At 40.4% G+C, this 22,620-nt stretch overlaps 1 protein-coding gene across 2 annotated transcripts in view; it reads left to right on the forward strand.

The window, feature by feature from the left end:
- The window catches only part of RC3H1 (ring finger and CCCH-type domains 1), an 89,337-nt gene extending 77,189 nt beyond the window's left edge, over nt 1–12,148 (forward strand). Inside the window, exons 18-20 of one of the 2 annotated variants that reach the window (XM_039460063.2) lie at nt 246–419; nt 1,940–2,055; nt 4,199–12,148. In XM_039460063.2, the coding sequence (XP_039315997.1) occupies nt 246–419; nt 1,940–2,055; nt 4,199–4,349 (441 nt within the window). In that variant the 3' untranslated portion in view covers nt 4,350–12,148. The remainder of the gene's footprint in view (nt 1–245; nt 420–1,939; nt 2,056–4,198) is intronic. The other variant, XM_039460064.2, reaches the window with a different exon arrangement.
- The last annotated feature ends 10,472 nt before the right edge of the window (nt 12,149–22,620 follow it).

Here is a 22,620-nt window from a genome sequence, read left to right on the forward strand (position 1 = left end):
TTCAAATCAGAAAATAAAAGCAATTTAAGATGAAATTACTGTTTACTAAATTTAAATGTCCCTGTTTTGTTCTTTTTTTTATTCAAACAATACTCAAAGAGAACAGTGCCTTACAGTTGCATTATTTTTGTTGCAAATAGCTGGGTGATACGCTACTTAAGGCTGTGGTCTGGAATTGAGCCTGGTTATTCTGTGCATGGTGTGAAGTGTGTTGAGTTTTCTGTGTGCTTGGCTTTATACACTAGGCTGTTAGTAACAGGCTGGTGTTGCAGAGGGAGGCAAACACCCTGGCGGGCCAGTCACAGCCTCCACCACCACAGCCTCCAAAATGGCCTGGAATGATCTCAAGTGAGCAGTTGAGCCTGGAACTGCACCAGGTGGAAAGGGAAATCGGGAAGAGAACACGGGAACTGAATATGGTGAGTGTTATACAGGGAAAAGAAGGGGAAGGTGAAATGAAATCTTTCATGTGGCTCTAGAATTATCTGGAGCTACAGAATCATCACTTCAAGACACTCTGATGAGTGGTTAATAGTTAAAATAATTCTCAAGCAGGTGGGCTACCTTCCTATTTTATCATTCCTCTTCTCATTCTCTTTTGTTTGGGTGTGTTCTTTGTCTTAGAATTCTTTATTAACTTTTAGAGAAAACAAGATTTTAATGATTCCTTAAGAACTTACTGGAAATTCTTAAATTTCTTTTTTTTTTTTTTTTTTGAGACGGAGTTTCGCTCTTGTTACCCAGGCTGGAGTGCAATGGCGCGATCTCGGCTCACTGCAACCTCCGCCTCCTGGGTTCAAGCAATTCTCCTGCCTCAGCCTCCCAAGCTGGGATTACAGGCAGGCGCCACCACGCCCAGCTAATTTTTGTATTTTTAGTAGAGACGGGGTTTCACCATGTTGACCAGGATGGTCTCAATCTCTTGACCTCGTGATCCACCCGCCTCGGCCTCCCAGAGTGCTGGGATTACAGGCTTGAGCCACCGCGCCCTGCTGGAAGTTCTTAAATTTCTGTTTAGCATACTGATTAGGAAAGCAAATAGGATGGTGTTTACTATTTTGCAATAACATGTTATATAAAGGTGTATTCACTAAATAGCATTCTAGTTTTGTAGCCTTTATAATGATGACCTATTTTTGCTATGAGTGATATTCAAACTGCACATTCTTTCCTGTGGAACTATATCCATTAATATGCTTAGGGTTTGCTTCATAGTGCACATTCATTTTAGTAAATTTTGAATCTTAGGGGGTTCCTTAGATTGCATGATACTTGACATTTTTTGTTGCATAGTTTTCATAATCTTTCTAAGCAAATAAATTGAGTTTGCAGGGGTTTTTTGCTTTTAGTAAGTATGTTATAGATATTTATTGTACTTGGGTTTACTTTTTTTTTTTTCTGAGACCGAGTCTTGCTCTGTCATCTAGGCTGGAGTGCAGGGGTGCAATCTTGGCTCACTGCAACCTCATCTTCCGGGTTTGAGTGATTCACCCTCCTCAGCCTCCTTAGTAGCTGGGACTACAGGCATGCACCACCACGCCTGGCTGATTTTTTTATTTTTAGTAGAGATGAGGTTTTGCCATTTTGGCAGGCTGGTCTCAAACTCCTGACCTCAGGCAGTCCTCCCACCTTGGCCTCCCAAAGTGCTGGTATTACAGGCGTGAGCCACTGCCCGGCCACTTTTCTAGGTCATTGTTTTTTTCTGTGAAAATTTTTTTCATGTTTGAGGCATTGCCTCTTATTGTCCAGCATGTTTAGTGAGCACAAGTGGGTTGTATTCTGTTATGTTTTTATGTATGTCACTCTTTTAGTCTGCCAGTTTCTTTGGAACCATTTACAAAACTAAATATGGTTTCTGGATCATCACTTTGTATTATTTGTAATTTGGTCTCTCCCACTAACACCATTTAATAGAATTTTATTTCCTTATCTTTCAAAGGAAAATCAGTGTTCTCTGGACATGAAAAGCAAATTAAATACAAGTAAACAAGCAGAAAATGGACAACCAGAACCACAAAACAAGGTTCCGGCTGAGGACCTTACATTGACATTCAGGTAAAAAAAAGGAGATTTTCTTAAAGAAAATTTTAAGAATTTAAAAAAAATTAATGGCCGGGTGCGGTGGCTCAAGCCTGTAATCCCGGCACTTTGGGAGGCCGAGGCGGGTGAATCACGAGGTCAAAAGATCGAGACCATCCTGGTCAACAAGGTGAAACCCCGTCTCTACTAAAAATACAAAAAAAAAAAAAATTAGCTGGGCATGGTGGCACGTGCCTGTAATCCCAGCTACTCAGGAGGCTGAGGCAGGAGAATTGCCTGAACCCAGGAGGCGGAGGTTGCAGTGAGCCGAGATCGCGCCATTACACTCTAGCCTGGGTAACAAGAGCAAAACTCCGTCTCAAAAAAAAAAAAAAAAAATTAATGATGATACCACAGTAAAAAAAAAAATAATAATAAAAAGGAGATTTTCAAGCCATATTAAATAACACACAAGAGAAATTATCATATTATCCAGTCATATCAGAAGTACCCTCATATTTTATTCTCAAAATATCATTATTCTGTGTACATTAAGAATATTTTTTTCGTATATCTGGAGTTAAAAAACTTATAAAAGACCCCAAGGTTCAATTGTCTGTTAATACCTAACAAAGAAAAATTTCTGGTTATGTTTCCGTCTTCCCCATGTTTTAAAATTTATTTTGAACACGGCCTTATATCTTTACATTATAAAAGTATTATATGCTTAACATTAAAAAAAAGAAAACACAAAAAATAACTCCCCATTTTAAATGTTATAAAAAATAAGCTTTAGGAAATGGAAAATTTTAGAAAAGGGCAAATTTAAAAATTGTCCATAATTCCAATAGGCGGTGATAATCCTTGTTAACATTTTGGTGTATTATCTTTCCAGGCTTTTTAAAGTATGTGGGCATTTAGCCTCTTGCTAGTTTTACAAACCCAGCACTCCACGTACCTGGTTTTTAATTCAGTCTGTTCTTGTTTTGTTTTTGAGATGGAGTCTCACTCTGTCACCCAGGCTGGAGTGCAGTGGTGCGATGTTGGCTAATTGCAACCTCCGCCTCCCAGGTTCAGGGAATTCTCCTGCCTCAGCCTCCCAAGTAGCTGGGATTAAAGGCGCCTACTGCCACACTCGGCTAATTTTTGTATTTTTAGTAGAGACGGGGTTTCCCCGTGTTGGTCTCAAACTCTACCCGCCACGGCCTCCCAAAGTGCTGGGATTACAGGCGTGAGCCACTGTGCCCAGCAAATTTAGTCTAGTCTGTATCCTCCAGTATTATTATGCAGCTATGGAATGATAACATATCAACTACTATGAACAACCCTACAATAAACAGCATTACAATTAATGCTTTGTTTTCATATCTTAAATTATTTTCTAAGGATATTTTGAGGCTTTGGAATGCATAGTCCTAAATTACCCTTCTGACAATATATAACAAAAATTTCTAATGCTTTCAGGCTTGGGTTTTGACTGTTTTTAATTCATGTATTATCTTGGATTCAATTTTTTTTTTTTTTTTTTTTTTTTTGAGACAAAATCTCACTTTATTACCCAGGCTGGAGTTTAATGGTGCGATATTGGCTCACTATAGCCACTGCTGCTCAGGTTCAAGCAATTCTTGTGCCTCTGCCTCCCAAGTAGGTGGAATTACAGGCATATAACACTAGGCTAGTTTTTGTATTTTTATTTAGTAGAGACAGGGTTTCATCATGTTGGCCAGGCTGGTCTCCAACTTCTGAGCTCAAGTGATCTACCTGTCTTGGCCTCCCAAAATGCTGAGATGACAGGCATGAGCCCAAAATTATTTCTTATACTGGCAAACCTGCTAAATCAGGCATCAGTACTTTTTCTTAAAGGCCAGGTAGTAAGTATTTTGAGGTATGGGCCTTACAGTCTTTGTCACAAGTCTCAACTCTGCTCTGTGGTTTGAAAGCAGTGTATAGTATGTTAAACAAATGAGCAGGCTATATTCTAGTAAAACTTTAGTTAGAAAAATACATACCTAGCTGGCTAGCTTTATTTTGCTAACCCTGTGCTAAAACATCGATAAGGGGCTGTAGATTAAAATTTGGAAACCATTTATATATTTTTTTATGCTAAATGTTGAGCCCTGTTGATTTTATTGTACTAATCATTTTTCTCTCCTTTTTCAAAATTTTGAAATGTCAACAGTGATGTACCAAATGGATCAGCCTTGACACAAGAGAATATCAGCCTCCTATCAAACAAGACCAGCTCTCTGAACCTATCAGAGGACCCTGAGGGAGGAGGGGATAATAATGACTCCCAGAGATCAGGAGTTACTCCCAGTTCTGCTCCTTGAAATATGAAGAGTCCTACTTTTATCTTCTGCTCCTAATCAGTTTGTCGGCCATAGGGGTAGGAGAACGGATAACTTCTAAACTTTTTCTCTTAAGAGCAGTCAGAGAAATCCAGGAAATTCACCAGAGGCAATGTGCACAAACACCACTACTAAAAACAAACCCTGCACATAGTTCACATTAATGCATTTTTTTAATTTAAAGAAAAAGAAAATTAGCAGTATCTGCAAGCAATTCAGATTAAATTTGTTTTTGTTCTGTGAATGAACTTTATTTTAATAACTTTGGACGCCTTGGATCCAGGGCTTTAAAAAAAAAAAAAAGAAGATATTATATATACACTCTGTTTGATTAATTGTATGATCTTAATGAAGTAGGTTTTTCTTGTATTTTGGTATTATTACATACCCAGTGTATAATTCCTTACCCCCAATCCTTACCAGTTCTCACCACCCGATAAACTTAGAGCAAAAATGTCAGCTTTCGGAGAATTCTGCGGTGCTTAAGAAACAGACAGTAATAGACTGAGTTATTAGAAAATGTGGGCCGGGCGCGGTGGCTCAAGCCTGTAATCCCAGCACTTTGGGAGGCCGAGGCGGGTGGATCACGAGGTCGAGAGATCGAGACCATCCTGGTCAACATGGTGAAACCCCGTCTCTACTAAAAATACAAAACATTAGCTGGGCATGGTGGCGCGTGCCTGTAATCCCAGCTACTCAGGAGGCTGAGGCAGGAGAATTGCCTGAACCCAGGAGGCGGAGGTTGCGGTGAGCCGAAATCGCGCCATTGCACTCCAGCCTGGGTAACAAGAGCGAAACTCCGTCTCAAAAAAAAAAAAAAAAGAAAAGAAAATGTGCAGCAAACCAACTTTTCCCAGAGCTGTTATTTGGAATTCTTTATCCCTGTCTAGATCACTAGTTTCATTGGATAGGAATGCTTTTCTTGACATTGAAACTTTTGTTTGATTGTTTAGGAAGGTTTTATTTCTTGTTTTTATTTTAACTTTTCAGAGAGAATTACCAATTTTTGAAATCCTTATTTTCATATTAAGGATCATTTGCATTCTCTTAATATAATCAGAAAGCTGATTCAGTGTTCAGTTGTTTAATTAGATTTAAATGGTGATTAAGAATTGACTGTAACTCATTAGCACTGAAAATACATGTTTGGTGTTTTGCCTGCATTCAGCTCATGGTTGGAAATTTGGAGCAGTGCTTTTCAAATTAAACTTTTGCTGAAATCATAGTATGCTCAAAAACAAGAACAATCAACCATGTTTTAAAACTGCAACACTTCATTTGAACTTAAAATGAATAGAGCCACATTATTTCAATAGATGTTTTTGTTTTACTTGTAAACTGATTGCATCTTAAGGATAGTTTCTGAATTGATCACTTGTTACCCAGAATCATTAGTTATAAGTAGGTAGGAAATAGTTTGAAGTCATTTTTCATAGATTTAGCTGCCCAATATTGAAAATGTTTCTTCATGAAAATGTTAAAGAGTTAAGGATTTTTTGTTTTTATTTAATTCTGCTGCACATATTCTGATGCCATGTGTCTGTGCTTAACTATGACCCTGTAAAACATGTTTAGTGGGGTCTGTTTGATATAGTTGCCCTCTCCATCCCTCTATTTGCCCGATTTTTTCGGTTTCCCTTTCTGGATTATACTACTAAATTAGAAAGCACTGGTTATGTAATAAGTTACTGCATTGCTTTGGTTGGGTAAAAACAAGAGTTTATATTTTTCTTGTTTCTTATTTTCTTAACCCTTAACTCCTGCTGAGGTCATAACAACCTCAGTCTAAGCTCTGTGTCCATCATACTGTTAACTTAAACAAATGGGTGGTGGGGGTGGGAAGGGTAATACAGTCCTGCCATTGCCTACCAGTAGGAGAGTCCAAACAGAACACTCTTTTGAGTAGCAATTATTTAATTTGCCCAGTCAAGGCACCGTGTTTATATACTATTTCACATTGAATTTGATTATGCCCTACAGACCTGGCTGGTCAAGGATTTGATATACACATATTGGCTTGGGATTCGAGCTTTCTTTTTTATTTAAATAAAAATTTATATATATATTATATATATACATATATACATAGCTATATCTGTATATATATTGGGTATGTTTTAAGGATTTTTTCGCATGAGCGCAGCTGTTGCGATAAATTGACCGATTGGGAAGTGGTAGAAGCACTGAATGAAGATGAGGCTTTCTTTTTTTCAGTTGACTTATGCATTTTTCTTTCTTTCTTTTTTTAAAAAAATGCTTTTGTCGTTTTACTTTTTTTTTTTTTTTTTTTTGCTTTTGTTTGCTTTTTGACTTTTACTTAAAACCTTTCACATTTACACTTTAAATACCTATTGTTTATTGGGAGAAGGAAAGAAATTTATGTGTGTCTGACATCGTCCCAAGGTTTTTCATTTCTCTGCATAACTGTAAAAGGAAACACTGGCCTCCAACCCTCTTTTTTTTTGAGACAGTGTCTCGCTCTGGCGCCAGGCTGGAGTGCAATGGCGCTATATCAGCTAACTGCAACCTCTAACTCCTGGGTCAAGCGATTCTTCTGCCTCAGCCTTCTGAGTAGCTGGGATTACAGGCACATGCCATCGCACCCAGCTAATTTTTGTATTCCAACCTTCTTATAGGCAGATTTGGATCAATCTTACTTCTCCTTTGAATATGTTAGATCATCCTAAATTTTAGAAGCAATTGATTCACTTTGATTCAATTTGATTCACTTTGGAATTCAGAATGATTCTTGTATTAGAAGACAATTTGTGGGTACTGATTTTTGTTTAAGTTTACGATAAAAGTAAAGATTGATTTTGGGTAGCAGTTGAAACCCCTAATAGCTCAATTTCTGTTACTCTTGTTCTTATTTCCTTTAAATATACTTGTTCTTGTCTTTTGCCATTTTGATTCTGTGAAGTAGGCAGGAACAGGGATTAATCTATACAGTATTCCTGTTCTGAACAAAACCAGAAAAGTCACTGTATTAACTTGACTTAAAATAGTATCTTTCTCTTTTCATGTATTTTCATTTAGGGGGAAAAAAGTCTCTTCAATTGCAACCCGAATTCAAAAGGTACCCCTCCTTGGCCCTACACTCTAGAGCTAATCTGGTTGGGTGGCAAATCACAAGAATGGTATATTGTCCCATTTTACCTACAGTGTATTTTAAATTAGTCATTCTGCCTTACCTAATGGAAGTTCTTGCAGCTTTCCTAGTGCTCATCAGTGGTTTTAGGAATTCAAGCCCCAAAATTTGCGGGTTTTTTTTCCTTTTCCTTTTTTCTGTGATATCATGAGCCTGTAAGGACAAGTGGCATATTTGGGCATAACTGCTTGACTCTGTAACTACTTTCTAAAAATCAAAATCTGAAAGGCAATTCCTTCTGGCTTTTAAACTTTTTTTTCAAGAGACAAAGATTAAACCAGATATGAAATACAGTTTCTATGCTCTCTTCTTATTAAAATATTAGTTTCTTCTAAGTATTACTGTATTTGTATTTCACTAAATTAAAAAGCAAAAATTGGCCATCTGAAATGAAAATTCTGAATAGGTTAAGGTAGGAGTAATAAGCACTGTGTTCACTCATTTATAGGTATGGGAATTTTATTTATAGTAAGAATTATAAAAGTACTTTGACTTACTCTTTTTTTGACGGGGTCTCTAGAAAAGGGTAGAAGAATGGAAAATAAGACATCTAGATTCAATTTCTGTTTTATATATAGCTCTTTTGCCTAATTTATACATAATTTTGTAACAAGATAAGTCCAATAGCTGTCCTGTCTTGGATAATTCAGAGGCTGAAGCGACCAAAGATCCATTCCTTATTACTTTTCTAATTAAAAGTTAGCATGAATTTCTAATAATACTATTCTAGATATTGATAAGACACTATTCCTAATGCCAACTACAAATATTCAACTACTCAGAATGTATTTTAAATGATTTGGTACAGCATTAATGTTGGTGACTCCTGTCTCCCATCTTATCTTCCTTCCCTTCCATTCTTTCCCATGTATTTCTGTTGCCTGAATGACAGAATATTGGTATGATTCTCATTTTCTACTTTGAGTATAAAACTCCATCAGACTTTCCAGAGTTCTTCAGGGATGGAGCTCAAAGTTTACATTTCTCCATAAATGTCTTTTTTTTTCTTGACCTTTTTCCACCCTGTAATTTCCCCTTGACTTACCCAATGCCCTCCCCAATCTGCAACAGTGACAGTTTGCTGCCTCAAAACAGAGCATTCAAATGAATTCGCTTAGCCAATAACTTCTGTGAAGTTGCCTTTTCTAATGGTGTTATTACTCAGTGATGCACAAATGTGGTATTTGCCCTACTGGTAGGCAAACAAAGGTCTGGTTAAGAATGGTAACCTGCTGTTTTCTTTAAAGGAGAGCCAAAGACTTGTGCTTTACTCTGTTTTGGTTTTGGGGGAAGTAGTAGCCATTTTGATCATGAAACCTTTTAGTATTTGTGAGTTGATTGTACTGTGTAAGTAGATTTAGCTAAAGTTAACTGTTAAAGTTAGCTAGCCTTATAAAATGTAAAAGTAATGAAAATTCATCAGTTTCTCTAAACCAGTGAATGTCATCTTTTATAATATTGTGTGTAAGCATTTGTGCCCACCCCAGCTTCTGTTATCACTGTGGTCAAGTCATGGGTCTGAGTAAAATAATTATTGAGTATGTGACTGGTGAGAAATAACTAACTATAGTCAGTACATGTACAAACTGTTAAAATTAAAGAAAAATTATTTTCACTAAAAAGAAAAAGCATTCATCTCAGTAAAGAGGTATTCAGTTTACACAGCTCCTTGGAAACTCACCCAGAAAAAAAAAGAAAAAGAAGTATTCAGTTGCTGTCACTTATATACAAGTGGTGGTGGGTAGCAGTCTCACCGTTTTTCTACTCTTTTTGCTCGTTTTAAAGAATTAAGTAAAGGTTTTACGTGTAAAATCTATCTGTAAAAAGCACCTGTAATGATTATATGTCATTGAAAGGAATGGGGCAGTTACTTTTAAGGAGAGATTAATAACCTACCTGGAAATTTAGGAACTACAGTGTTTACTTAGATTTTTTCCCCTAAAAAGAGTCTAAGTGTGTTAAATTTTTAATTGGTGATAAGGTGATTTCTTCCCCTGAGAAATCTGCCTATCCTTTTAAGAAAAATTAGAGCTACTAAACTAAAGCAAATTTTACTTTCATCATTAACTCTAGAACAAGCAAGAAGTCTACTACTGTCATTATTTTACCTGAGTGCCCACCTTTCTACCTTGGACAGCTATGGTTTTTATATTTATTTGTAGCTTCAGCTCATGTTTAGGAAATTTTCCTGCTGAAATGACTTACTGGGAGTTGTAGATTGATGACAGTTACTATTAAAAAATTTCTCAACTTAGTTTTTCTGAGCCACTTCAAAAAGAAAGCTGTTTTGTCAAAAGGTACTATTAATTGTAGTAAGTACATCTTAAGATTTGAATTTTTAAGATTCAGTTCTGTATTCACTAAAGATCTTTTCACAAGTAATAGATTATAATTGGTAAGTAATATTAGCTGTAGTATTAATAAAGAATAAGAAACTATCACCACCAGGAATAAATAAGACCTTTTAATAATAAATGTATTCTTAATAGGTATGTTTTCAATACTGCACTGAACAAAGTGGGTAAAGTGCCCTTTGAAATCCTGTTGTAATAAAGGAGCTTACCTCACCACTGGAATCTTTGTTTTCAGAGCCTCTGGATTTTCAGCCAAACACTGAATTCCTCCTAAACTTTATCCCTGAACAAAACATCACTAGAGAACAAACTTTATTTTCACAAGAAATAAGGCACAATAAGGGGGAAGAGCTTAAACCTCAAGATAATATTGTGTCCAAAAATGTGTAGTCAGAAAAATAAAATCCTGTGGAGTTTGTTATCCTCATGTTTATTTTATACTAGATAAGGTGATCTGTTTTCTTGTATTGAGGTCTTACTGTTTCAGATTGGTTTTGGTTTTTGCTTCTGCTCTAACTCTAAGCAGACAGAGCTCACAAGTCTTTGGCATCCGTTTTAGGTTGTACACTCAGAGTCATCTTATAACTGGAAACTGTCAGGTGGTCCCCCACCCCAGTGAGTGTATGAAAGGGTCAAGAAAAGGATGGAAACAAACTCTTGGATGGGTAATTGGTTGCTGATTTTTTTTTTTTTTTTTGCCTCTTTTTTTAAAAATCACCATTTATTAGTGTGATCTCTCTCCATTGATAGGCTGTTATTCTCCTAATAAAATAGTTCTCTGATTTAAAGGCATTTAGCTTTTGCTTATGGTTTCCACATCCTCTCTTCAACTAAGACACTGTCCTGAGAGACACTTTTTCCAGATGGATCGTTGCCTAAATTTTCACACTTCTCCCCTGTTCATCCTTTTTTCCCTTCCCACTTCCTGGGAATAAAAGGAACTTTTTTTTTTTTAATTAATTGGTCTATAGACCTCATTATCTTTCTTTATAATTAATCTATGACTTTTTGGTACAAGAACAATGGAAAAAGTGAATTAAGGTAATGAACAAAACCTTTTACCCACTTAAACATTTTCCAGTTTTGAGATTCCTCTTCGTGTGTGTGGTCTCTTCCCCTTGTTACCCCTGCTGCCCTTTTGCTCTGACTTTGGTAATCTGGTCTTTAGGCTCATACCAGTCTCCCCGAGACATTCTGCAGTCATTATCACCTTTCTGGGTGGATTTTATTTTGTTTTTGTTTTTGTTTTTTAAGTAACTTCTTAACATTGGTGCATATTTGCTTGGGATAGAGCTTGTGTAATTTACCAATCGTATTGATTGTAAGTGATTGTGCCCTGCAGAGGTATATTTAACAAGACAAAAATAATCTAGGTTAATAAAGGAGCCCATGAGATTTGAGTCAGGTTATAAGTGACTTTATGAAATCACTTACAGTTTTGGCTAGAATTTATATCTCCTCTTATAAATCAGTGGTAGACACACCATTTTTTAAAGTATTTTTGCATTTTTGTTTTTTTTTTTTTTTTTATTGCCTCAGCTCCCTATTCTTTCTTGCCTGCCTCCACCCACCTGTTCAGGAAAAAAAAAAAAAAATGAGCCTTAACATGACAGCTGATTTTTTAATTGCTGAATTTTGTGGAATTTTACTTTTTCCAAGTATTTCCAACTTTAAAGAGGGAAGTGAAGACAAATAGGTTGGAATGGTGAAGACGAATGGGTTGGAATTTCACAAGCTGTGAATAATTCCTTAGGATCTGGCAAACTGTGAAGTCTTACTGAAGACGTTATCTCTTGAGAGTTCTTTTGGAGTAGGAAAAAGAACCGTATTTGAAATGCACCGTTTTTCTCTTGTTTTTAATCGTTTAATATTTCTGATTTTTAAGCAGCTTTCAAAACAAGTGTGGTGGAAAAAAAGAAATAGTAGGAAGATGTTTAGGGCAGCAGAACTTTGGTCTAAATAAGTACATGTTCCCACTTGTTGCTGATTTTTTAGAGTACTAGGACCATCGTTTTCAATTTTGTATTATTTGTGTGCATGTTTATATCAAAGATGCCCATTTTGTTAAAATGCTATTTCTTTATTAACTTGGAAACTGACTCAGCCTCATGTTGCTCCTAATTAGTGTTTAAGGCTCCCATGAGTTGCAGATAAAAGGATTTATTTTAACAAGTAGAAGGAGGTGATTCACCTTTTGGATTGTAAATATATGAAAGTGTCTACAAGGTCTTTATCTGCTTTCTGTCAGCATTTATATTAAATGATAAATTAATGAGGAACGTGTGTCGTCTTTTTTGTAAATTAGTCTGTGCCATCTTATTCTAACCTGGAGATCACTTTCTTACACTTTTTTAATGGAGGGGATTTTTTTTTAAGTGAAAAATAAAGAAATAACTAATCTGCACAGACACATCCTTGGAGTAGCCAGTTTTGTGTGGACATCACAGAAATTAGTCCAGTCTTAAATAAGCCAGTTTCCTTCATTTGTCGCACAGTGATTACACATTCGTGAGGGTAGTGGTTCTGTGATACTAGCATCAAGTCAGTGAGACTCCATGGCTAACACCCAATGTCTTGGTTTTTATGGGTTCTCTGAAAATTAGGACTATCTTTATGGTTTAGCAAAATGGACTTGTCATGGTAACTGCCTGATCCAAAATGCTTTTTTGTCCTTCCATTCTTTTTTTGTTGTTTTTGAGATGGAGTCTTGCTCTGTTGTCCAGGCTGGAGTACAGTGGTGCAATCTTGGTTCACTGCAACCTCTGCTTTCCAGATTCAAGCGATTCTCCTGCCTTAGCCTCCTGAGTAGCTGGGACTGTCGGCCTGCGCCACCATGCCCAGCTAATTTTTGTATTTTTAGTAGAAACGGGGTTTCACCATGTTGGTCAAGCTGGTCTCGAACTCTTGACGTCAAGCAATCCACCTGCCTCGGCCTCTCAAAGTGTTGGGATTATAGGCGTGAGCCACCGCTCCCAGCCTTGTCTTTCCATTCTTCTCCTGATTGTCCTGAAATCCCTACCTGTTAGTCATTCCTGGCAGTTAGTGGATACATGTAAGTTTGTTTAACAGAGACCATACGTTAGTCAACACCTCAATGGCATGAAGAAGAAAAGGGAGGAGGTTGGATATGGTGGCTCATGCCTGTAGTCCCACCTGCTCAGGAGGCTGAGGTGGGAGGATTGCTTGAGCCCAGGAGATCAAAGCTACAATGAGCTATGAATGCTATGATTGTACCACTACACCAGCCTGGGCGACAGAATGAGACTCTGTCAAAAAAAAAAAAAAGAGGGGAGAGGAGGGTATTCCTCTAGATTAAAAGAAATGTAAGAAATACAAAAATCAAATGCAGCATGAGTGATTTTAGCAAACCAAAGATACAAAGACTTTAGTATACAGTTAGGAAAATTTGATTAAGTATTGGGTATTAGATGATACCTAGGAATGGCATTTTTGTTCAGTGTGAAATAGGATTATATAAAAAAAAATCCAGGCTGTGTGCAGTGGCTTGCACCTGTAATCCCAGCACTTTGGGAAGCCGGGGCAGGTGGATCATGAGGTGAGAAGTTTGATACCAGTCCGGCCAACATAGTGAAACCCTGTCTCTACTAAAAATACAAAAAATTAGCCGGGGGTGGGTGTGTGCACCTGTAATCCCAACTGCTTGGGAGGCTGAGGCAGAAGAATTGCATAAACCTGGAAGGTAGAGGTTGCAGTGAGCCAAGATCACGCCATTGCACTCCAGCCCAGGTGACAGTGTGAGACTCCATCTCAGAAAAAAAAGAAAAAAGCATCCGTATTTTTTTATAAAGATGCATAACTGACAATAGCTGCAATTTCCTTTAAGAACTAAATATATATTTTTTAAAATACTACACTTTGCCAGTGAAGGTTATTGTTTCCTCCTACCAACAAATAGCAATTAAGTTTGCGCTGGTATATCTGACCTCAAAGGAGGGACCACAGTAAAGAAAGCTAGAGGGTGTGAGCAGTGGTAACTGCTGCAGCCTTCCCTGAATGATGATAAATTCTGGACTGGAATTATAAAACTAGACCTGCCATCTCCTACCTAGGCCTATCCTGCTCAGAAGCAATAGGGTACATTCTGACCTCGTGGGCTGAAACAAAAAGACCAATAGAAATTTGGTTTTTAGGCCGGGCACGGTGGTTCAAGCCTGTAATGCCAGCACTTTGGGAGGCCGAGGCGGGTGGATCACGAGGTCGAGAGATCGAGACCATCCTGGTCAACATGGTGAAACCCCGTCTCTACTAAAAATACAAAAAAAAATTAGCTGGGCATGGTGGCACATGCCTGTAATCCCAGCTACTCAGGAGGCTGAGGCAGGAGAATTGCTTGAACCCAGAAGGCGGAGGTTGCGGTGAGCCAAGATCACGCCATTGCACTCCAGCCTGGGTAACAAGAGCGAAACTCTGTCTCAAAAAAAAAAAAAAAAAAAAAGAAAAGAATAGAAATTTGGTTTTTATGCCCATTAGGGCTTTAGTCCCAATAACCAGCTCATCTTCAGTGATCAATTAGTAAATCTCTTTGCCTTCCAGCAAGATGACTAATTTAGGCCAGGCGCGGTGGCTCAAGCCTGTAATCCCAGCACTTTGGGAGGCTGAGGCGGGTGGATCACGAGGTCAAGAGATCGAGACCAGCCTGATCAACATGGAGAAACCCCATCTGTACTAAAAATACAAAATTAGCTGGGTGTGGTGGGACATGCCTGTAATCTCAGCTACTCGGGAAGCTGAGGTAGGAGAATAGCTTGAACCCAGGAGGCAGAGGTTGTGGTAAGCCGAGATCGCACCATTGCACTCCAGTCTGGTCAACAAGAGCAAAACTCCATCTTTAAAAAAAAAAAAAAAAAAAAAAAAAAAATGGCTAGAGGAAAAGGAGTGGGACAGTGGCTTGAGATGCACAGCCAGATAGATCATGGAGGCCTGTGGACCATGCTTAAGTGTTTGGATTTTATTCTGGAAGTAAAGGGAATGCGAAGGACAGGAAGCAGGAGGATGAAGGGACCAGATTTGTGTCTCTTTGGAGCTGATCATAGTCCCAAAAGACAACCCCAAAGATTAAAATTCTGAAAGATAAAATTCCAAAGATATTTTGGGGAAAAATTTTAAATTATTTAAAAGACATTTATTTACACTTTTCAGAGGAGATTTATTTAAGAAACAGGAAAACATGACAGCCTGGGCAGCAGCAACACCTGTCTCTACTAAAACAGTCCATGCCTGTAGCCCAGCTACTCAGATGGCAGAGATGAGAGGACCACTTGAGCCCTGGAGACAGAAGCTGCAGTGAGCTCTGATCACACCATCACACCACTGCACACCAGCCTGGGAAACAGACTGAGACCCTGTCTCAAAAAGAAAAAAAAAAAAAAAAAGATAATACTTCATAGGCAAATTTGCATAATAAAATAGGCAATGATGTATTTTTATTTAACAAACACGGGTATACTAACAGCAGTCACATAGGTGTAACAGTTAAGAGCAGACGAACCATATTCCTAAGTAGGTCAAAAAGCAAAATGTGGCCGGGTACGGTGGCCCACGCCTGTAATCACAGCACTTTGGGGGGGCAGAGGTGGGCACCAATATAGTGAAACCCTGCCTCTACTAAAAATACAAAACACTAGCCAAGTGTGGTGGTATGTGCCTGTAATCCCAGCTACTTGGGAGGCTGAGGCAGAAGAATCATGTGAACCCAGGAGCTGGAGGTTGCAGTGAGCTGAGATCATCCCATTGCATTCCAGCTCAGGTGACAGTGCAAGACTCCATCTCAAAAAAAAAAAAAAATGGCAAAAATGTATAAGTGCATTTCACTATGGTTGGTTATTGTACCCAGCATTTCCAGAAGTCTCTGTACCCATCTCAGAGACTTCCGCACCTAGCCCACTCACACTCACACAAAAATTGCAGTCATATGAAATGGTGACAGACAACTCTGAGCTGACGAGATCAGTCAAAAACTACAGTGAACTGGGTGCAGTAGCTTGCATCTGTAATCCCAGCACTGTGGGAGGCTGAGGCAGCTAAATCACTTGAGCCCAGGAGTTAGAGACCAGTGTAAGCAACATAGGGAGACCTCGTCTTTACAAAAGATGGAAAAATTAGCTGGTCATGGTGATGCCTGCCTGTAGTCCCAGCTACTGGGGAGGCTGGCACAGGAGGATAGCTTGAGTCCAGGAGGTTGAGGCTACAGTGAGCCATGATTGTTCCACTGCACTCCAGCCTGGCTGACAAAGTGAGACCCTGTTTCAAACATACACACACAATGGGTCACCACTGCATACAAAGTCGCCCCAAAAGCTGAGATCTTGAGAGATCTTACCTTTCATAAACATAGGTGTACAAAAAACCCTCTTTATCGAAGAAGTTTTAACATTTTTACATTGTCAACCAGAGAAGTGACAGCCTCAGGACCTGGCCAGTCTCTGGCTTAAGTCCTGGAGTCCAAAGTCTTGTGAGCTTGAAGTCCTAATGTCTAAGGCAGCAGAAGAAAAGTCTGTCACAGCTCTCAGAGACTTCCCCACCTAGTCCACTCACACTCACACACAAATGTCCTTGGGAAACACCCTCCCAGACACACCCAAAATAATGCTTGATCAGGTTTCTAGGTATTCCTTAATCCAGTCAAGGTGATACCTAAATTAAGTCCACAAGTCTGCCTATTGTCAGCCTCAAACCCATGGCGCAACTCCTTAAACCATACTTAATTTCCAAATAAAGACAGTAACGAAGTAATAGTTCCACCTAACATAATGCAGCTATCCTGTGATCGTGATTTTCAGGATTTTAGATGTTAGAGATTTTAGACTTCAGGCATTTTGATCTTTAGGGTCTACAACATTTGGGATTATGGCATTTTGCATTGTGTCTCTCAGGATTATAGTCCAAACCCATTTCCACCTCACCCTTCAAATGAACTTGATCCTATTTTGCTAGAGCAGTCTTTCGAAGACATGGGTAAGAGGCACCAGTCACATAATTCATCTGGACTTACAAAAACATACACCTGTAATCCCAGCACTTTGAGAGGCCGAGGCAGGTGGATCACCTGAGGTCAGGAGTTTGAGACCAACCTGGCCAACATGGTGAAACCCCATCACTACTAAAAATATAAAAAATTGCCGGGCGCGGTGGCTGAAGCCTGTAATCCCAGCACTTTGGGAGGCCGAGGAGGGTGGATCACGAGGTCAAGAGATCGAGACCATCCTGGTCAACATGGTGAAACCCCGTCTCTACTAAAAATACAAAAAATTAGCTGGGCACGTGCTAATGATGGCACGTGCCTGTAATCCCAGCTACTCAGGAGGCTGAGGCAGGAGAATTGCCTGAACCCAGGAGGCGGAGGTTGCGGTGAGCCGAGATCGCGCCATTGCACTCCAGCCTGGGTAACAAGAGCGAAACTCCGTCTCAAAAAAAAACAAAAAACAAAAAATTTAGCCAGGTGTGGTGGCATGTGCCTGTAATCCCAGCTACTCTGGAGGCTGAGACACGAGAATCGCTTGAACCAGGGAGTTGGAGGTTGCAGTGGGCTGAGATCACACCACTGCACTCCAGCCTAGCAACAGAGTGAGACTCCATTTCCAAAAAAAAAAAAAAAAAAAGAAAAAGAAAACTGTTGATTCTAGCTTTATCATGAGTTTCTTTCTAGATCTATATGAACTGTACCCTTTTTCTCCAGAGAACTTTCTCCTACACCTCCACCTCTGTGCTCCGTCTCCCTTTGCTATTTCTTTTTATTATTATTATTTTTTAATTTAAGATGGGGTCTCACTTTGTTACCTAGACCGGGGTACAGTGGTGGGATCACAGCTCATTGCAGCCTCGACCTCCCAAGCTCAAGTAATCCTCCCAACTCAGCCTCCTGAAGTAGCTGGGACTACAGGCACACACCACCATGCCTGGCTACTTTTTTGTATTTTTTGTAGAGATGGGTTTTGGCCATGTTGGCCAGGCTGGTCTTGAACTCCTGAGTTCAAGCAATCCAGCAGCCTCCCAAAGCACTGGAATTACAGGCGTGAGCCACCACCCCCAGCCTCCCTTTGCTCTTTCTCTTTCACCACCTACAACGTTCCAAACTAATGTAAAAGCAACAAGCTTTGACCCCACACAACTCTCTTGCTCACGCTCTGAAGAATACCCTTGCTCAATGTTTCTGTTCATATGAGGTGTCAATTCCTCTGGATAAGCAAGCATTTTTTACCTTACTTGATAATCTAAACTTTCTATTTGGGAGGAATTTAAAGTGCTGTATTTCCTGTTATTAAGTTAGCAGAACTACTCTGGACCTGGATTTTTTCAAACACAAGTGTTTATCGAGTGCCTGGTACATCCAGGGCTCCATGCTGTGTGCACAGGACATGTTCAATAAATATTTGCTGTTTGATTTGGTTTCCCTGAAGCCAAAACTGAACTTTCTAACGGGAGGATCTGGGCAAATTCCAATGAGATGCCTTGAGAGCCTCAGCTAAATGCTGCCAAGTGATAATGTAGGATTTATTTTGGTAAGTTGAATTTCACCTTAATTAAAATGTCATGTTCACCTAGTAAACTGGGAACCCAAGGGAGTTGGAGACCGCTTTCTGTGCTAGATGTTTTGTCAAATTTCCACGGAAGCGTTAAGCTTGGAGTTATTCAATAACCACAGCAGGAGCTGGTTCCCATCTGTTCCCTGCCAAGGTCTTACTCTTGAGTCCAAAGAAAAGAACAGAACAGCCCATTTTATGAAGCAATGGACATGGACCTGCTGAATTACCTGCTCATAGAGTTACTACAGGGACTGTAAGCAGGGTTAGGGAAAGAGGAATTTTTTTTTTTTTTTTTTTTTTTTGAGACGGAGTTTCACTCTTGTTACCCAGGCTGGAGTGCAATGGCGTGATCTCGGCTCACTGCAACCTCTGCCTCCTGGGTTCAGGCAATTCTCCTGCCTCAGCCTCCTAAGTAGCTGGGATTACAGGCACACGCCACCATGCCCAGCTAATTTTTTGTATTTTTAGTAGAGACGGGGTTTCACCTTGTTGACCAGGATGGTCTCGATCTCTTGACCTCGTGATCCACCCGCCTCGGCCTCCCAAAGTGCTGGGATTACAGGCTTGAGCCACCGCGCCCGGCCTGGGAAAGAGGAATTTTATCACTGATCTTGAAGGAAGGACTGAAAAAAGAGAGAGGAATCAAATGCTACATTCTCTCCTTTTCATGGTTCCTCGAGCCTACTCCTAACACAGCAAAACACAAGCCTTCCAATCTTGTTTTTGCTCAGAATTGAGAAAAACAGTGCCACACAGAAGCAAGGATTCCTTTGCAAAAGCTAATTTTTATGTGATAAACGTTCTTAAGATGTCTATCTCTAGTATTTCCAGTTCTAGAAATATTAGAAATTTCCATGAAAACATTAATTTTTAAAAATATAATTATTTGCCGGGCGCGGTGGCTCAAGCCTGTAATCCCAGCACTTTGGGAGGCCGAGGCGGGTGGATCACGAGGTCGAGAGATCGAGACCATCCTGGTCAACATGTGAAACCCCGTCTCTACTAAAAAATACAAAAAAAAAAAACTAGTTGGGCGTGGTGGCGCGTGCCTGTAATCCCAGCTACTCAGGAGGCTGAGGCAGGAGAATTGCCTGAGCCCAGGAGGCGGAGGTTGCGGTGAGCCGAGATCGCGCCATTGCACTCCAGCCTGGGTAACAAGAGCGAAACTCCATCTCAAAAAAAAAAAAAAAAAAAAATATATATATATATATATATATAATTATTTTTCTCTCTTCTTTAGAGACAGGGCCTTGCTCTGTTGCCCAGGCTGGAGTGCACTAGTGTGATTGTAGCTCACTGCAGCCTCGAAATCCTGGACTTAAGGAGTAGCTACGGCTACAGGTGCACACCACCACACCCAGCTAATTTTTTAATTGTTTGTAAAGATAGGATGTCGCTATGCTGCTCAGGCTAGTCTTGAATTCCTGGCCTCAAGCAATCCTCTGGCCTCAGCACCCCCAAATCATTACCAGCATGAGTCACCATGCCCAACCTAAAGTATCTTTATTATATTTAAATATATACACTACTAAAATACTTTTCAGAATACCTATGTGTGTGTAAACACACACGCTCACAAATTAGTTCGCCCAGCAAACAGCTCTTTTCTTTCCCAGTCGAAACTGTCTAAGACGAACCAAGAGGAAGGGATCTGGGATCATTCCAATCTTGATAGTCTAATTAAAAGCCAAGAGGAGCTAGCTGTGTGCAGTGAGTCCCAGAGACCAACGAGAACTCTTGGGAGAGCTGCTGGAGCAGGTAGTGGAGGGGGTGGAGCAGCCCAGGGTCCAGCAGATGATTGCTGCACCCACTCTCCTGGGACATTTTCCTGAATGTGTCTTCCTTTAAACCTCTGATGGCAATGTGGGATAGGACAGAGTGAGGCACATTGCTCCTCAGTCAGGAAACATGATGATAGGCCCATTTCTTTCATTCCAGGGCATGGGATCTCAGTTTTCCAAATGCGCTGGGTCCAAGAGGTAAGCAGCAGGGAATACCTGGGCTGCCAACTTCCAGGGCTTCGGATCGGCCTCATCTTCATCATGTGGCTTATGGACTGACCCATGGAAAAAGAAAGAGCTAGTGCATTGAAAGCCCAGGCCGAGCTGTGGCTATGCTTACTTGGAATGTGCATCAAATAAAATAAGGATAGACGGGTCGAGTGTGGTGCGTTTGGTGTGGTGTGGTGTGGTGTGGTGTCTGATGCCTTTAATCCCAGCACTTTAGGAGGCTCAGGCAGGAAGAACGCTTGAGACCAGGAGTTTGAGACTAGCCTGGTCAACGTTGTGATATCGATTCTACAAAAAACAAATTAGCTATGTGTGGTGCAGTGTGTTGTAGTCCCCAGCTGGGGAGGCTGTATACATATTTGATGTAGATAGATAGATAGATAGATAGATAGATAGATAGATAGAGACAAAGGAAAAGGTGGTAGTCCCTAGGTTCATTTCTGGGCACTGGATTTGGAGGGAATTATGAATAAGTTTGACAGAGACTATCCCAGGGAGAGCCAGATGGAAAACAATTGGACACTGTGGGTTGTAACATGGTAAGTCCTGGACATTTTTTTCATTTCTGTTGTGTTGGGACACAAGAGCTCTGAGAGAGACAGAGAGAGGTTTGAATCTCAGCTCTGCTAGTTTGCAATTTGGGGCAAATACTTAACCCTTGTGAATAGCGGTGTTCTCATCTGTAAACTGGGCATAATTAGAATCTTTCTGGTAGAGCTGATGAGAGAATTACATAAGCTAATGCCTGTGAAGCATTTAGTATAGACCCTGGTATATAGTGTTTTTAAATAGTACCTATTAAGATGGCACCTCTGATTCATGCCTGTAATCCTAGCACTTTGGAAGGCTGAGGCAGGGAGATCACGAGGTCAGGAGATCAAGATTATCCTGGCTAACACAGTGAAACCCTGTCACACGCGCCTGTAGTCCCAGCTACTCAGGAGATCGAGGCAGAGAATTGCTTGAACCCAGGAGGTGGAGGTTGCAGTGAGCCAAGATCGTACCACTGCACTCCAGCCTGGCGACAGAGTGAGAGTCTTGTCTCAAAAAAAAAGGCACTATATGGTCATAAATCATTCAAATATTTAAAGAGTCTGACCTAAGCTAATGTCTAACACTGAAGTAATGGGTATAGACTATTGAATATTGTACAGAACAGGAGCCTTTTCAGTCATCTTTAATCCGGGGCGACAGATGAGCCTCTGGGCATTCTGAAACCCTTTGGGACCATTCTTGGTAACTGTTCACACTGCTGATGAAGGGCCTCAAAGGGTCCAGGGTCGGAGTCAGCCAAGAACTCAGACACAGCTTCAGCCCAGCAGAAATGTCCTCTCTCACAACTGAAGCCCTCTCTAAGATTCCTATGACTGCAACAACAACTTCAAGGAGTCCCTGATCCCACAGCAGGAGGCACAGGCGCCCTGTGAACTGGGCGGCCACAATCCTTGTGATAGTGCTTCTGGCTATTTCAGAAGAGGAAAATGTAAACAAACTTGCCCTTTATCTCCATTAGTTTGAATTTACCCAATTTCCCTGACAACTAGTACAACTAACAATACACATAAATATGATTTCGTTTGTTTTTATTTCAGCAGTTGCATGTGGGTTTTCTACCTGCCCCACACTCTGTCTCCTGACCCCCCGATAGAGTTTTGCCAAATATCTCCCTGCTGCTGGAACCCCTTAGAAACACGCTTGGCATACACCCCGAGGGCCCTGCTCTTCTGTTCCTGTCCCACCACCTCAGGGCTGCTGGGGAATGGGTCTCTCTGGGGGCCACAGTGTGACCATTGTGTGTTCCTTGGCGCTCAGATGCCTCAAGGTAGCAGCTTGTCCCTTTTTGCCTCCTCTAATTAGATGTCTCTATCTCCATAAAGAAAACTATGAGAGGAGCCGGGTGCGGTGGCTCAAGCCTGTAATCCCAGCACTTTGGGAGGCCGAGGCGGGTGGATCACGAGGTCGAGAGATCGAGACCATCCCGGTCAACATGGTGAAACCCCGTCTCTACTAAAAGTGCCAAAAATTAGCTGGGCATGGTGGCACGTGCCTGTAATCCCAGCTACTCAGGAGGCTGAGGCAGGAGAATTGCCTGACCCCAGGAGGCGGAGGTTGCGGTGAGCCGAGATCGCGCCATTGCACTCCAGCCTGGGTAACAAGAGTGAAACTACGCCTCAAAAAAAAAAAAAAAAAAAAAAAGAA

Source organism: Saimiri boliviensis, chromosome 19 (assembly GCF_048565385.1).
Source record: "Saimiri boliviensis isolate mSaiBol1 chromosome 19, mSaiBol1.pri, whole genome shotgun sequence".
Taxonomy (NCBI): domain Eukaryota; kingdom Metazoa; phylum Chordata; class Mammalia; order Primates; family Cebidae; genus Saimiri; species Saimiri boliviensis.